General features: G+C 39.4%; 1 protein-coding gene across 1 annotated transcript in view; it reads left to right on the top strand.

The window, feature by feature from the left end:
• The first annotated feature begins 311 nt into the window (after positions 1 to 311).
• LOC139728551 (unconventional myosin-Id-like) overlaps positions 312 to 16741 on the top strand; it is a 105497-nt gene continuing 89067 nt past the window's right edge. Inside the window, exon 1 of the mRNA XM_071639488.1 lies at positions 312 to 668. Coding sequence (XP_071495589.1) covers positions 574 to 668 — 95 coding nt within the window. The 5' untranslated portion in view covers positions 312 to 573. The remainder of the gene's footprint in view (positions 669 to 16741) is intronic.

Genomic DNA, 16741 nt, shown 5'->3' with positions numbered 1-16741 from the left:
GATGTGTGGTATACTGGTTTCAGGTACATGACTTTTTTCTCAATGTGTGGAAAATATGGAAAGTATTAAAATTATCATCTACAGTGATTTGAAACTTATTCAGACAAGGAAAATATGAAATTTGTTTGTCTAAAGTCAAGAAATATGACTGTTTTGAGAATTATATATCGAATATGTAATCATCTTGATAGAGAGTGCCTGAATAGTAGGCTATACACTGACGCGTCCACATGTGCTGCGCAGTCTGATGTCAACACACTCACAGTGATGGGGATTTATTTGCGCACAAATATTAAAGTTTGTGCATAGCACACTGTAGCAGTCACCGACAGAACTCAGCCGACGACCAGCCAGACCGACCGTGCATGTGATCGGTGAGCTGACAGTCCCGACGGTGGCACAGAGGGGAAACTTGTCGTGCCGTACGTGTGTGCAGACCGGTGACCCGGGCCGGGGAAGGTTTTTAACCCGATCCCCACTTGAAAAACTACTACTAGAGTAATGTGACAAAAGGAGCATTACAGTACAGTACCGGGTATTCACTTTTGATGAGAGGTGTATGAAGCAAGCGAAATGGCGCATCAAGAAGGCACTCAGTTTGGGAAAGGAGATTTTGTCCTCTTGGATGAAATAACAGAGGAACATTTTATGGCGAACTTGAAAACAAGGTAGGACCTTCGACTTTTCTCAATGCTCGCTCTCTCTGTTCAATTGTTGTTTGATGTTGGTAGTCTACTATACTGCACTTTCTTGTAGATACGATGTACTTCGCTTTGACTGTTTACCATTAATCTATAAAGCCTTGAGTACAAGATTCAGCTCGAGAATGAATCTTGAGCCGAGTTCCATCTAGAACGTCTTGGGTGGCAAAAGTAAACTAAAGTGTTGCTAGGGTCACGTGCTGTCCTGTCCTGGGCCCCATTTCATAAAAGATGTTGGGATAGCAACTCTTGCTGGAATAACAACTTCCAATACAAAAGCAACAGATCAGGAAGCTGGATTCTTGTTGTTACCATGACAATGGTCATCCCAGCAAGAGTTGCTATCATATTTGGCATAACTTTTTTATGAAACGGGGCCCTGGAGTCCAACCTCCTCAGAAACTGCTAGCATGCAAGTACATGTACCGTATGTCCCAAAAAAATTACAACGGGGCCCTACGCAATGATATCTTTAAAATATTGCATCAATCTAAATACAAATTCAGGGTATGAAACTATAACTCATTGCCCACATCTTACAGAAAACCCCATTCGATTTGCTTCAGTGGTCAAAGAGAAATGAGGAATTTTGTAGAGGATGTCGGGAATCTCTTTTGTCCAAGTTCTGTCTATTGTTCACACACAAAATCATCGAAGTGCTAAACTTGGAAGAATCAGACTCATGACATGCTTTACTACAATCCCCATTTCTCTGTGACCGCTTGACCAAATCGAATTGGGATTTCTGCAAAATACAGCTAAGATGTTATATTTCAAGACCCTGAAGTAGCATTGAAAAACAATAATCATATTGGATGTTATCAATGCGAAAATCTGATTGTAATTTTTGTGGGACATAATGCAGTATGTCCCTCAAAAATTACAATCAAATTTTCGAATTGATAACATCCAAAATGATCGACCTGTTTAAATGCTACTTCGGGGCCTTAAAATATAACATCTTAGCTCTATTTTGCAGAAAACCTCATTCAATTTGGTTAAGCGGTAACAGAGAAATATAGATTGTTGTAAAGCATGTCATGAGTCTAATTTTTCCAATTTTAGCAATTCAATGCTCTAGTGCGTGAATAATAGACAGAACTTGGACAAAAGAGATTCCGACATCCTCTACAAAATTCCTCATTTCTCTTTGATCACTGAAGCAAATCGAATGGGGTTTTACCGCACTGTAAGATGTGGGCAATGAGTTATAGTTTCATACCCTGAATTTGTATTTAGATTGATTTTCTATTTTTAAAGATATCATTGCGGGGAGTCCCGTTGTAATTTTTTTTGGGACATACTGTATAGACCCTCGGCCCTACTGCATTTGTGACCGTGCACCTCAAATCGTATATAAATCACACACACTGATTTTGTGTGAGGACTGAAAATAAGTGAAATGGGTCAACCTAGCCGAACTTGACTTTTTCATATTTTCTGAAAGAGCGGGTCTTCTTTTACATTGTGCTAAAATTTGGTATCATAAAACGGGCAGAAAAATGTGTTTTTTTAGCAGTTTATCTCGAACATTTTTGGTAGAATAGTGTGATTAGATGTGTCTTTAGAATCCCTTTTTCATTTCTGAAAAACCTTGTCCACACTCTTCACTTTCAACTCTAATAACTTTTGAAAGGATAGTGCTACTGCTTTGAAAGTTGGAATTGATTATGGACAGAATGTGTTAATGAGGCATGCTTAATTTCTGTTAAATCTGATAATCCCTTCATTGTTGCTACTCTGGTGGTTTACTTCCTGTTTTTTATCCCATTCATCGCACATCCAGCATGGTTTAGTAAAGATTAAGCGCTTGAATAGACACTGTACTTCAGAGCCTCTTTTCTCAGTTCACACTTTTCCTGAGTTTGTGCTTTCTTTCCAATATTTAGATAGGTTAGGAGAGTCCATTTGATTTGAGTATACATCATTTTAAAGCTTAAAGTCTGCTTTTTCAGAATATGGTCTTAACTAAAAATTCATGTCTGGCGACTTTTTGTTTGTTTTGAGGTGCAGGGTCACATTTATTTTAGGGAGTGTATCCAATCCTATCATTGTTTTAAATATTGTAAGAATGTGAGCATGTACATTGTGTCATGCTCCCACCATTTCTTATTAATTTCATACAGAGAAAATGTAAAAAATTTCGCATTTCAGCTGTAAACTTGCTTTAAAAAACTTAAAACCACCCCCCCCCCCCAAAAAAAAAAAAAATGGAGCTAGTGTTAACTGAATAACTGATCTATTTTGATATATAAAATGGGAATATACATGCTTACATCATGTACTCTAGCCTTTTACCTGTATCCTGACCTTAGGCTTTTAGCTAAAAATCATTTTTTCTTCTGAATGTCTGTGAGGGATTGTGAGGGCATGATAGATTCATAACAAAATGTTGTACCTTCATTATCTATTATCCTCTTTCTGCCTTGCTGGAAAGTTGAAGTGATCTTTTTTTTCTCTCTCTCTTTCTTTTAGAGTTTATTCATTTTGGGTGGATTTCCTCTTTAAGGGTGTTATTGTCTTCTGTGCATGTAGCTTTTAGATTTCTCAAAGCACCGTTTTGGATTTACTAGTATTCAGACTAGGCTCTACCAGTGATGATGATGAGATCAAAGCAGGAAAACATTTTCAAAATGTTGTTGGGCCACTTTGGACTGAAACAGATCTGTGCATGAATTAGTTAACTTTGATTCAAATGAAATTTGATTAAAATTAGTATACTGATTAGTCCATGTGTAGTAGGTTCAAGCTTGACAATTGCAAAGCTCAGGGAAAACGCTAGTAATTAGGGTGTAGGTGGTAATTAGGGTGCAAGTAGAGAGGGTAAAGCTGGAGATTGTGATGAATTTATTAATGAATGCTGTGCTGCTATTTAACTGGACGTTTCAGAGGCCATTCAGTTGGAGCATATCACATATTCCACAAAGTTTAGGAAAGGTGGAGTTGTGTTGCTTACCCGTAGACATGAAATTATCACAGTAGATAGATACATGTATCGCAGTGAGAGATGAACCTTACAGTGTATGTAGTTGTGTAGGTGTCTGTGGATGCAAAACCACTTAATTTTTTTAATTTTTTGTCTCAGTTGAATGATCACTTGTAACATGGCAAGTTAAATAAAATGGCTGATTTGGGAGAGGATTTTTTCCCCTTGCATGGTACACTGCTGATAGATTTTTGTAAAGCCCACAACACACAAATTTTGATACCAGTTTAAAGAGAGATTGTGTCAATTTTGAATTTTGAAATATTTGGTTAATAGTTCAATAATAGAAATTTGGTCATTTTATGGTAGATTGTGGAACACAGGTGTTCCTCAGACTTGTCTGCATCTATTCAATCTTGTAGCATATTTTCTCAAATATGTTTTGTTGAGTGACCAGCTTTCCTCACAGTTTTGTCTCACCCACTGAAGGTGGAGGCATTGCTAAGAGATCCAAGTGGCATCTGTTCATCTCTCACCTGTCTTTCATCATCTGTTGCATATTCCAGATGTCAAAGTGAACATAATGCCACAATCTCTTGTGACAAGGAACTTTCCCAGCTGTTACTCCAAATGTGACCAAATTTGTCAGAGATGCACTAGGCTGTATGTTGTTGCCATGCTGTCCAAATTCTTATACCACAGCTAAAGGTCATTTCAGGTCACATGATTCAGTTTACCTGCTAGTTTTTTCTTATTTGTCTTGTACAGAATTAATTCATACAATCACCCATTGCTGGCAAATTTGAGTACTATTCATGAATTGCATGAATTCATAAAAGCAGTAGGCCTATATTGTTTTGAATTTTCCCAAATGAATGAAACACAATCTGGCAGCAGCCCTGTACATGTTGTTGCAAATAAAGTGGGTTAAGCTCAAAGCCTTAAAGGTACTGTTTACCATTGGGAGCAGTGATTGAAACAATGTTTACGTTATCACATTTTGATTCATATCATATGTGTTGGTCAGCTGTATCACAAAACATCCGCCCATATAAAAATTTCACAATAAATCGTAAAATATAAGGAGATCTCAATAGACCATAACTGTGTACCATTTATTCTAGAAAAATATTATTATAACTATTGTTCAAATCATTTTATATTTAATGAATGTATGATTGATCAAACTGATTGATATCCTTTAAAAAAATGGTTGTTTCTCTCCCCAACTCAGATTTTAGTGTGAAGTAGGAGAATCTTTCCCGAAATAAAGTCAGCATGAATCCTGTGAAAGTATTACAGAAATTGTGCAGTTCATCAAGATATCAAAACCACAGGTCATATCAGTAAAAACTAAGCAAAGCATACCCTTGGAGTATAGGGAGTCTTCTATGTAAATCACAGTTAAACAAAAGGAATTCACCATTCCATCTCCTCCCCAAATGTGGATTTAACTTTTAAATGCTCCAGGCTTATATTGTGAGTGGAGTAGTTTAGTCATTAAGTGATAAAACTATGTCAGCAAGTGCAGAATAAGGCCCGCACGAGTCAAGGAGCTGTCAATTTCTCAGAAATTGGTCATTGTATCATGAAAGCCTCAGAGTATTTCAGGATTAAATCAATAGGAACTTTAGTCAAGAAGCCAGAATACATGTTCTATTTGACTTAATATCAATAGCCCGTGAGGAAAGCAATAATATGCCAGGTCTATGCAGCAGGTCAGGATTGACGTGTAAATTGCAACATTTGTTCTCACCCTCACATGCAAACAGATCTCTGAATGAACAAAGTTCAAGTGTGAGGACATCATACAGTACCTATCGTAAGGGTCCATATATTCCTCGTGCTGTTGACTACATGTCATGCAATTCACTGTGTGTAAGAGAGATTATGATTATAAAGATATGACATCAGATGAAGCATTTTGTAGGTAACTTCTGCTTGCTATTAAATGTGTACATTACATGTCAGAGTCATAACGGTGTTTGACTACGTTGATGTAGCACTGACAGTTGAGTAAAATTGAAAGTGAAAGAGGAAAAGGCCTTGTAAGTTGTATATGAAGGAAGGAAGGAAGTAAGGGAGGATGTTGGAAGGATCTCAGGAGAGATCAGATAGTCATGCCAGACTACAATTGTATCTGTGAATAGTTTAAGACAAACTTCCTGTGTAGGGACATAATCTCTGGTGTATATGTGCACTTTGGCACAGTGCACCATAGGTAGACACATGTTCAGCATTCAAAGGGAGTTTGAACTCTCACACCTGGAAAACATTCTCCAGGATAAGAAATGTGAAAATTCAATAAGTACATGCATGATGCATGAAAGATTCAATGTTTTGCATGTTTCACATAGTATACAAAAGTAAAACGAGCTTGTTTCATCACTTTATTCCCCAAAATTCCCAAAGGTTCTTGTTCCATGCTCAAACTGCTTTGAGTGCCAGTATTAAAGTGACCGCAAAAAACCCTATTTGTGTTGTACTTATTGTCCAAAATCCCTGGAGAGAAAGGACTATTTAAAAGGGCGGCTATAGATTGAATACTCAAAGATTGCATTGAGTTTTGTGTGTCAAAACAAATATCGAATAGCAATTATTTTCATTAGCCTACATATTTTTAGCATTTAAGCTGTGCAATATGCAATATGTGGTTAATTTGACTGCAGGAAACCCCAAAACACAGATGATAAGACTTTTTAAAGGTTTTCTATGACCTTGAATCCATTTTTTTATAACATCAGTTTGTACTTTCAAATGGTGGAAGTGTCTGAAATATCATGATTACCATAATGAGCTAATTAACATATAATGCTCTGTAACCTGTATGTGTGTATAATAGTCCAGTAATACTCTGGTACTTCTGCAAATGCAACCTGCCAAGCCAATATTAAAATGAGTTAAATTGTGTATGCTTGTGGTGGTAGACATCATGAAAGCAAAGTAGAAAATTTGTCCCAGACCATATTGGTCTAAAGGCCTGGTCACACTGCCCAACAGTCGCGTAAATGCATGAATCACGTAAGAATTTTGAGCCTTACGTGATACATGCGCGATTTCTGCATTTCATGAGTTTGTCTGAAGTGGAACATTCGTAGTTGTCCACCGATGTGCGCCGGATCGGCGCTTTACGTGATTCCAGGTTTTGAGCAGCTCAAAACTCGGCTTCGCATAAAAGTTTGCGCAGTATTGCGCTGTTTTATGTAATTTTTGCATAGTGTGCGTAGTTCTTACGTGAACAATGTGCGAAATATGCGTGGAATATCAATGATCGTTCGCGAAAATGTTGCTGCTATCGCGTTCATGCGCGAATCATGCGCTATTCATACGTAGTTCATTAGTGATAATGTGCAGATTATGCGTGGTTTTCCGTGGACCTCAGTCGTGGCGCATAACCACGAATTCGCCCTATTTGGGGCCTTTGTGTGCCTATGCGCTGAAAGTGCGTGGTTTGTTAGTGATTTTTGCGTGATCTTTCCGTAGTTCTTGCACAATTCATCGGTGATTTTCATCGCGTAAATCAGCGAAAATTCTCAACGGACAAGCAAGCATAACCAAATTTCTTGCGTGATTCATGTGTTAACGCGACTTTTGGGCAGTGTGGCCGGGCCTTAACTCATTCCTTATGGGAACCTGGTATACCAGGTTCCCAAGATGAAGACAAGACTGCCTGCTTTCGTGGCCTAAATTCATTCTTCTTTGTGTTATAAAGTCCCCGAAAATGGGTTTGATAAAAAGGTTAGAGTTTATTCTATCACCACTTGTTCTCTTCCTGTTTGAAGAATTCGTATATCACAGTATTTTTTACCTTTGTTCTGATTTAGTTTGCCCTTGCTCTGCTACAAAACTTGTATGAACATTTACATTAGCGATCAAAGCTGATCACAGTAGATATCTGTGTTTGCTGACTCCAGTCATCGCATTCTGGTGCCTGATTTGTGTAGAACAAAAGAGTCTGTGAGCCCATCAGCGCATGCTCTATTCATACATCGCACCCGATCGATATTTCTATTGTTCAAGGGCACATGTAGTTGACCGTGGGGAGGGGATGAATGCACTGCTTGACTGCTTTTGTACAGGTGGATTACCAGCCTGTTCATTCTCTGTTGACGGGCAAAAAGAATCTCATTCGGGGACATTGAACGTATTTAGAGAATTGCGGAAGGAACGGGTTAAAATCACAGAGCTCTTGGTGCCAACACAGAAACATAAGGAGTGCATGTGGCAAACTATTATTATTCATGTATGCACTACCAACAAAGGGGGAAAAGATTGTACATACTGTAGTTAATTTTTCCTCTTGATCTTACTGATGCTGATGCTCCAAGGAATATGTTTGGGGCTTAGATTGCCAGAGTATACACAGTGAAGCAGGAAATGATATGGCTAAAGCAAAAAAAGACAGGCCCCGGAGTGATGGTGGGTACAATTGTACCAGGTTCCCGTGTATCAGTTGACACCAAAGGAACCTGGTATACCAGGTTCCTGCAAGGAACGGGTCAAATGAACTTGAGAATTCAATTGTCAGGAGAGCTGGTGGAGCTCTTGGTGGCAGAGCTTATATTTCTGTCATATCTTTGAAGAAAGTGAAGGTGGAGCTAATTGTTAGCGGAGCAATCCAAGTATCTTCGGAGCAAATGCTGGTGGAGCAGTTGTCGATGGAGCAATTGTGAATGGTAGAATACATGTCGGCGGAGTAAATGTCGGCGGAGCAAATATCGGTGGAGCAATTGCCAGAGGAGCAAATGTCATGGAGCATCTGTCACAATTTTCAGAACATACAATATACACTATGTACGTGTCTGCAGAGCATATGTTGTGTCACTCCCCATTAAAGGGGAAATCCAGTCCAAATGTAAGTTAGTCTGATAAAAAAGAATAAAATTTCACGAATTCAGTGGTAAAAATTTGACTGAATTCGGATGAAAAATAAGGAAGTTATGACATTTTGAAGCTTTGCTAATTTCTGCAAAACAGTTTTTGTACAGTGGATATGAATATGCAAATGAGTGAGCTACCCTTTTCATACCCTCACAATTTTCCATTGATCGTGTACAAAAAACAACGAAAATTCAATGTTTCTGTCATTGAAGTCTGAAATATACAAAGTATGATGTTATTCCTGGTTGAATATTAAACTTCAAAATAGTGATCGGTTTAGATATACGGTACCAGGATTTGAGCCTCAGGCATGATTGCATTGGAATGAAAAACTGGAAATGTCAAAATCTTATGTACAAACTATGTCAAGTTGTGAGGGGATGATATGCTCACTTTTCCATTTGATAAATATTGAATGTTCAAGAACTGTTTCCTGAAAAATTAGCAAAACTCCGGAATCTCATAACTTCCTTATTTTTCACCCGATTTCGATCAAAATTTTACTGTTGGACTCATAATATTTTACTCTTTCTTATCAGGCTAAATTAATTGGACTGGATTTCCCCTTTAATGGGGGTTTAAAAGTCCAGGGCTGCAAATTCTTCTGGAGTTCACCCAGTCCTAACTGTCGATCTCTGACAAACGAATCCTCAAATTGAATCCCCCCCCCCCCTCCACAACATAAGGAAATGTTAAAAAATGTCTCCAAAATCCTTACAGTCCGAACATGTTATATGCCTAAGCCCAAAGTTTCAAGATTTTCCTGTAGGTGTACCCATAGATGTGAATGTGTTGAAATTATTACTAAAGGACTTATGTACCAGATCATACAGTTGTACCAATTAAAATGTGCAATTGTTAGGCCTCCCTATTAAAGAAAGGGGGATACCATAGGGCCCCCTTCACAACATCCCCCAGCTAGTCACCTCTTTTGAGTTTTACCTTGCTAAGAGCCTAGAGATTTTAAAAGCAAATTTGATTTGCTCTTGCAAAAAGATTATGTTGCTTTCTAGTATTTAAATGTCCATGTTCAATGTTGGGAGACATCATCTTGTCCAATAATTAAAGGATGTAGAGAGATAATAATAGAATTATGCTACATTCACTTGAAAGCTACATGTGTGCCTTCCCACAAGTCAGATAGTATGCATAAATACATGTATACTGTATTTTACAGAGTACCGGTACATGTCATTTCCTTATCCACGAATTCAGGCATCACTGGTTCTTGAATTTCCTGCTGCACACAAACCTGTAATTCCTGTAGTCACTGTAACCAACGTAACCATTGAAAAAACCCGGAATAGAAGCAGGAAAAATGCTATTGTTTGCCCAGTTGGGCTAAGTACAAAAGTATAGGCACTTGTCTAATAGACCGCCTTTCACAAGTAATAGCTCATGGTATCTGGCAGTTTTTCACTACAATGGGAATCTCCACTCCATGTTCTTTGATATGACTTTCATAAAAATTTCAAGTAAAATTAAACAAAGCCAATCATGTTTCTGTAAAGGGATAACGATTTATAAGAAAGTTTGTAGATCATACAAATTTAAGGTGTGAAACAAGATCTTAGCGGCATGTTTTAACCCGTTGAGGACGAGTCCCGAGTATACTCGGGCAGGTGTGTATGGGAAATGCGTGTTGTAGCAAAATCAACCCATCCTCAACGGGTGAAAACGTGTCATTTGGCTGCTTGATTTTCACTGTGCCGTATGATAGTATTTTCCAATGTATTATTGGTAATTCCTCATAGGCTACCGTTGTTGGCTGTGCAATCATACACTGTATTCTGTGTTGTCTGTTCCGTGAGTGTCTGCTGTATGAGTGCTTGAATGTTTGCTTCTGTACTACTAGTATTAAAAGTGTAATGCGAATCCTTGCTACTGTGTAAGTGCCTGTAGTGCTTGCTACTGTACTATTATTAGTGGGCAAGCTCTTGTTACAATTCAGAAGATTAGAATGATTTGAAATTGCGCTCTTTCAGTGTATGTGAATATGCCTAGTATGACACCTGCATAACCAGAGCAGTGTTTGCTGCTTTTGCACATTCTTCCTCAGAGCTGCGAATATAGAATGATGGTTAACAAGGATGCCAAGTTCACAAAATTTTTATGAGTGAGATTTTCATGACTCGGCATCTCGGCGAGCGAATGTGCACGCGAGCGAGGGTGTGGGAGGGGTTTTTCCCCCTGTAGCCTCCCACGGTAGGGAGCTTTTTCAATTTTTAGCTTTCAATGGTGCGATCAGGTGCATACTTAAGTGACTATTTTTTACTTATTTTGAAAGACAAAAGGAAAATATACTTTCAATGGCAACTATCACTTTAATCTTTTGAGCTATGCTCATTATTCCAGGCCCAAGTTGCCGATTTCGCGCGGTGCGTGAGAAAAATGGGTGCCATATGTGAGATCGTGAGACGGCCCCTAAATGCTTGAGTCTCACGCAGAATGCGTGAGACTTGGTAGCTCTGGGTTAAACAATTATTTGATTTACAATGTACATCTTACGCTTGGCTTTTCCAATGCAGTAGCAAGGGTCCCGTCTTGTAATGTCTGTATACTTGTAAAAAACTTCGGACTGCTTCCTAGAATTTTTGACCAGGTGTGCTGTTACTTTCCCCTTGATATATAGTAACAGTCGCAGCGGACGACTATAATTAACTCCCCCGAAACCCACGAAACGTTTTGAATTTTCAACCGTCATCGAGGCAGTGCGAATCGGGCATTCTCATTTTCACCAAAATTTCACCTTCTTATATCTCCGCTATACATTGACCAAAATCGCTAAAACTTTCAGAATCAATGCGAAATCATGATTTCTATCTACGGTACATACGAAAAATCATGAGAAACGATTGAAAACTTTCGAAGTTATTCAACATTTTATGTTTCGCTGTCTCGGAAAACTACCCTCCGATTATTTCCAGACTCATCTGGTCGCACCACTTAATATTCATGAAACTTGACATACATATTCATTAGACATGGGCGGACGTTAGCAGGGTGGTGTTTGCTTTGCCGAACTATGTATTTTTGAAGTTACAAGTGAAAAAAAATGAGGAATCTTGTCAGAAATCTCAAATTGTACGGGAGCAGCAAACAAGAATAATGACGTCATATTCTAAGAAAAACTGATTTGTGCTTGCCCAATGAATGGACTTTCCCATGCTGCTTCGATCCAGCGAGCTGATTGGTCGATGCAATGCAGCGTACTGTCACTGCGCGAGATGCGAGGTGGCTGCATGCTGCGGATGCCTAGTACACTGCACATGCATGCTACGCTATGAGAGTGGGCTAGGGGGTGTCGATAAGTACAATGTAGCAATGTGCTGCAGGGGACTTCGCCACCTCAAAAACAAGAACTGGCCTATTAAAAAGAAAGTAGCAAAAATGTGAATATCTATCAGCTATGATACCAGTTGCAAATTCATGACATTGGAGTATTCGGACTTTACGCAGATTTTACTGCACTAGTAAGTAACATTACAACTATGAATTCCCAGTACGAGTTACGATCAGAGTACAGCAGTGCCGTATGGTACTGAAGTACAGGTGACGTGAGAGCAACAAAGATGTGGGTACGTGGGACTGTACCCTGTCTTCCCGTGTGCGAATGACTACGAAATTTCGTGCTCGGAACGAAGGTAGAAAGTGCACCTCTTTCGATTATTTCCAGACATATCCGGACGCATGACTTCTCGAATGTGATATTTTAGAGTTCCGTAAAGAAATACATACTTAGTAACATACTTGAAAGTTTTTAGCTCACCTGAGCCAAAGGCTCAAGTGAGCTATTGCGATCGCCCTTCGTCCGGCGTCCGTCGTCCGTCGTGCGTCGTACGTAAACTTTTTACATTTTCATCTTCTTCTTGAAAACCCCAAGACCTATTTTCATCAAACTTCGCAGGTAGCATCCCTAGGGGGTTAGGAACTCAATTTGTTAAAATGGGCACCATGCCCCACCCAGGGGGGCCCAAACCCCACCCCCCTCAAATTAAAGAATCTGTAAAAATCTTCTTCTCTAGAACCAGAAGTGATAGAGCTAAGTTAATACTATGAGTTAGTACATTGATGACATGTAGTTTCAAGTTTGTCCATGGCAGAATCAGGGGTGCCCCCCTTGGGACCCAGGGGAGGGGGGTGGGGAGGGGTTCTAATGGGGCCTAAATTGTACATTTTCATCTTCTTCTTGAGAACCCCATGACCCATTTTCACCAAACTTGGCAGGTAGCATCCCTAGGGGGTTAGGATCTCAATTTGTTAAAATGGGCACCATGCCCCACCAAGGGGGCCCCCAGGGGGCCCAAACCCCCCAAAATTAAGGAATCTGTAAAAATCTTCTTCTCTAGAACCAGAAGTGATAGAGCTAAGTTAATACTATGCGTTAGTACATTGATGAGTGTAGTTTCAAGTTTGTTCATGGCAGAATCAGGGGTGCTCCCCTTGGGACCCAGGGTAGGGGGGTGAGGAGGGGTCCTAATGGGGCCTAAATTGTACATTTTTATCTTCTTTTTGAGAACCCCATGACCCATTTTCACCAAACATGGCAGGTGGCATCCCTAGGGGGTTAGGATCTCAATTTGTTAAAATGGGCACCATGCCCCACCCAGGTGGCCCCCAGGGGGGCCCAAACCCCCAAAATGAAGGAATCTTTGAAAATCTTCTCTAGAATCAGAAGTTATAGAACTAAGATAATACTATGAGTGAGTACATTAATGACTGTAGTTTAAAGTTTGTTCATAGGAGATCCAGGAGTGCCCCTCTTGGGGGCAGGGGGGTTGGTTGGGAAGGTCCAAATGGAGGCCTGAATCGTACATTTTCATCTTCTTCCTGAAAACCTCATGATGGATTTTCGTCAAACTTGGCAGGTAGCATCCCTAGGAGGTCAGGATCTCAATTTATCAAAATGGGCACCATGCCCCACCCAGAGGCCCCCAGGGGGCCCCAATTCCCCCAAATTAAGGAATCTTAAAAAATTTGGGCCCTTATTGTACATTTTCATTTTCTACTTGAGAATGCCTGGTCAAATTTTGGTAGAGCTGTGAATAATTTAGATTAGTGACTGCGTGAAAGGTGAATTTGCAATACTCAGGTGAGCGCTAGACCCGCGGGTCTCTTGTTTATTGTTCACGAAGTCAAAATGTGAAATTTTAGCAACGATTTTGACAATTATTTTCTGTTTTGAGAGTGAAGTTATGTTCCATTTTGGAATATTTTATCGTCATTATTTAAAAAAGACAGGTTAAAATGAGGTTTTTACTTTTCATAACCGTTTCAATTGTCAAAAAATATGAATAAATAGTAAAGTTACAGCAGTTTTGCTGCGACACTTTCCTAGTGGTTTTTGTGCGAAACATGTTCATTCAAGAGGAAAGCGAGGTCAGGTCAAAATGAAAACAGTGAGTTAATTGCACCCATCCGCTGCGACTGGTAGGATGCAGATTTGAACTTGCCCAACTGCATTGTCTCATCATTTCTAGGCCTATAATTTGATACTCTAAAATGCTTTGGAGGTGCAGTTATCCCATGTTTCGGTTCAAGACTTGCCATGACATTCAAATCCTCAGGAAATCATTTTACATTGATGCCCATGTTGAAAAACATTAAATATTTACTATTAGGAAGATGAACAACATTGCAGTGGAGTGTAAAGCATACTGATAACACCAAAGAGGGATTGTAGCTTTACTGATGAAGGGTTCCATGCTATTGATGTATGTTGTAAAAACATGCAAAACTACACGGTTGTACTTGACTGTTCATCAGAATTCTTTTACACTTTTTGACCACTCTCCACTTGAAATATTTGAGATGCAGATTTCAAGTTTCCCATCTGGTCTCGTCATCTGATAAAATTGAACAATCTTGAAATAAGTGCTTTATAGCTACAGCAGTCACATGTTTGATTTCAAGCTCTGCTACAGTCTTTCAAATCCTGCCCAAGTCATATAAATTTATGCAATTGTATATGAGTGTGTTTATGTGTGTGTACAGTGGTCCTGTTGACAAATTATGATTGTTTGCAAATAAGGGAGTTGAACACTACTGCAGTGGAATTAAAGTTTTTACTACAGAAAGGGAAATACCACAGGTCAGAATTTGTTTCCAAAATTCCAGTGAAGCTTTAGGACAATTCTGAAATTCTTAGAGAATTTCGATGCAATTGAAGAGCAATAAAAAAGGGCTGAGTTCAAAGAAAACATGGCAAAGTCCAATATTCTGAAAAGTGTTTCTCTCAAAGTGATCTGACATCTTCTGTACTGTTGGTGCTTAATTCTCACGACGTGAATGCCGTATCTACCTTTGCTAAACTCAGGCCCAACGGGGCACCCCAATTTGCATCTCATTATTTGCCCGTTCCATTGAATTCACAACGGACTTCTACAGCAATCAAAAAACATGGTCTTTACATTTGAGTTTCATCACTTTTCATGGAAGTTATGAAGTGAAACGTTCTGACCTATCTAAGTTTTCAGTGAAGTTGATATGAAAAAAAAAAGAGATATGATGCAATGAAACATGAGATATGAGCCTGTTGAAATCAGACTCACAATAAACAGGCTACATGTATGTATTTTTTTTCTGACTGTACCCTGGCTGTTGTTCGATAAACATGAAATTCAGCATATTGTAATGAAATAAGTTTAGAGCACTGGAGTTGGTGTCTCTGGCACGTCTGGTAGGAGGTAGGGGACGTGCGGTGACCCCACGGCCGTAAGAGTTTGAGTGGGTGGTCACGGTCGCAAGTGGGTATACTCTCTCTTGGGTGGTATGAGCGAGGAGTGGTGAGCTGACGCTCAACAGGGGTGGACGTGTCTCCCCGTAGTTTTGTAGTGGAATGCACACTTAAGTCTTGATGTGTGTATCGGCCGTTCATGCGGCAAGTACAGTGTGCATCTTGTCAGGTGACGAGCCCTGATGGGCAGCCGGATTGGCGAGTATGGTAATAAAGTTTCTCCTTCCCACGCACTTCGATTGTCATCTCTGTAAATCATTGATGCTGTCTTGGCGTGATGATGCGATGTGATGTGATCATTGTGAGTCTAAGTGAGGTGTCCGCGAACATACCCCCCCCCCCAAAAAACAAAAAAACAAAAAAACAAAAAAACAAAAAAATACAACAAAACAAAAACAAAAACCAACTTTTGTTCTGTGTCCAAGATAACTTATCAGAGAGCACTATAAAACTAATTCTTTTATGTTAAAGTGTGGTACACCCGTGTAAACACCAGAAGGAATGGCTTTTGGAGTTACCTAGATGCCACAGATCCTTCATACTCAATTTTGCAGGTTTGACTAAATCTTGGTCTTACAACATCCATGAAAAGAAAGATGATGAACATTTCTGATGTTAACAGTTTTGCAACATCTGAAACACACTTTAACAGATTGCAATTCTAAAGTGTGGATAATGAAACCAATCACTTATCAAAGGATTTTTTTGTGACTATTATGATAAGACACCACCCTGTAGCATTCTAAAGATTTAATGTATGAGAATTATTTCATTAAAGTTATATTCAATTGTGTATGTTACATTTGTTTCAGGCATTACACCTGTAAACAAAACAGTTGAATACAGTTTTGTTGTTAATGTATCTATTTATTTTGTTTTGTTTATTCTATACTGCAGGGTTGGCCTGTTCAGTTTTGTACAATGCTTTCAAAAGGCACCCTGCAATGATAACAAACATCATTATACCCCCCACCCACATATAGTTTGTATGGGGGTAAGAGTACATACAGTGTATCAATCAAGCTACTCTGAGGGCAGGTGGCCGGGTGGCCGGGTGGTCGATCGGTCGGTCGGTCGGTCGGTTGGTCGGTCGGTTGATCGGGTGATCGGGCGGTGGGTCCGTTGCAAAATCTTGTGGTTCGAACTACCCCCTTATTTTTTGAGCAATTGACCCCAAATTTGGCATATGTGACCACTATCAAAGGTAGATGTGCAAGACACCTTTTTCATTAGTATTCCATAATGCATTGCCATGGCAACAGCAGATTTTCATAAAGATCTTTAAAAATGTGGATCGAACTACTCTCTCAGTTTTGTAGCAATTCAGTTGAAATTTGGGATATGCAATTGTGCAAGACACATTTGTTGTGTGTGTGTAAATAAATCTGTTGCCATGGCAACAGCAGTTTTTTGTACCAATCATACAAAAAATGTGTCCCAGGTTTAAAACCTAACATTGTCACCGCGAGCTGCGGTGATTGGAGGAGAGAGGCCAGA

The sequence above is a fragment of the Diadema antillarum genome, unplaced genomic scaffold (genome assembly GCF_040938485.1).
Source record: "Diadema antillarum isolate AM-2024a unplaced genomic scaffold, OU_Dant_1.0 seq00000183_RagTag, whole genome shotgun sequence".
Lineage (NCBI taxonomy): Eukaryota > Metazoa > Echinodermata > Echinoidea > Diadematoida > Diadematidae > Diadema > Diadema antillarum.
This window is presented reverse-complemented; position numbering and strand designations above follow the sequence as displayed.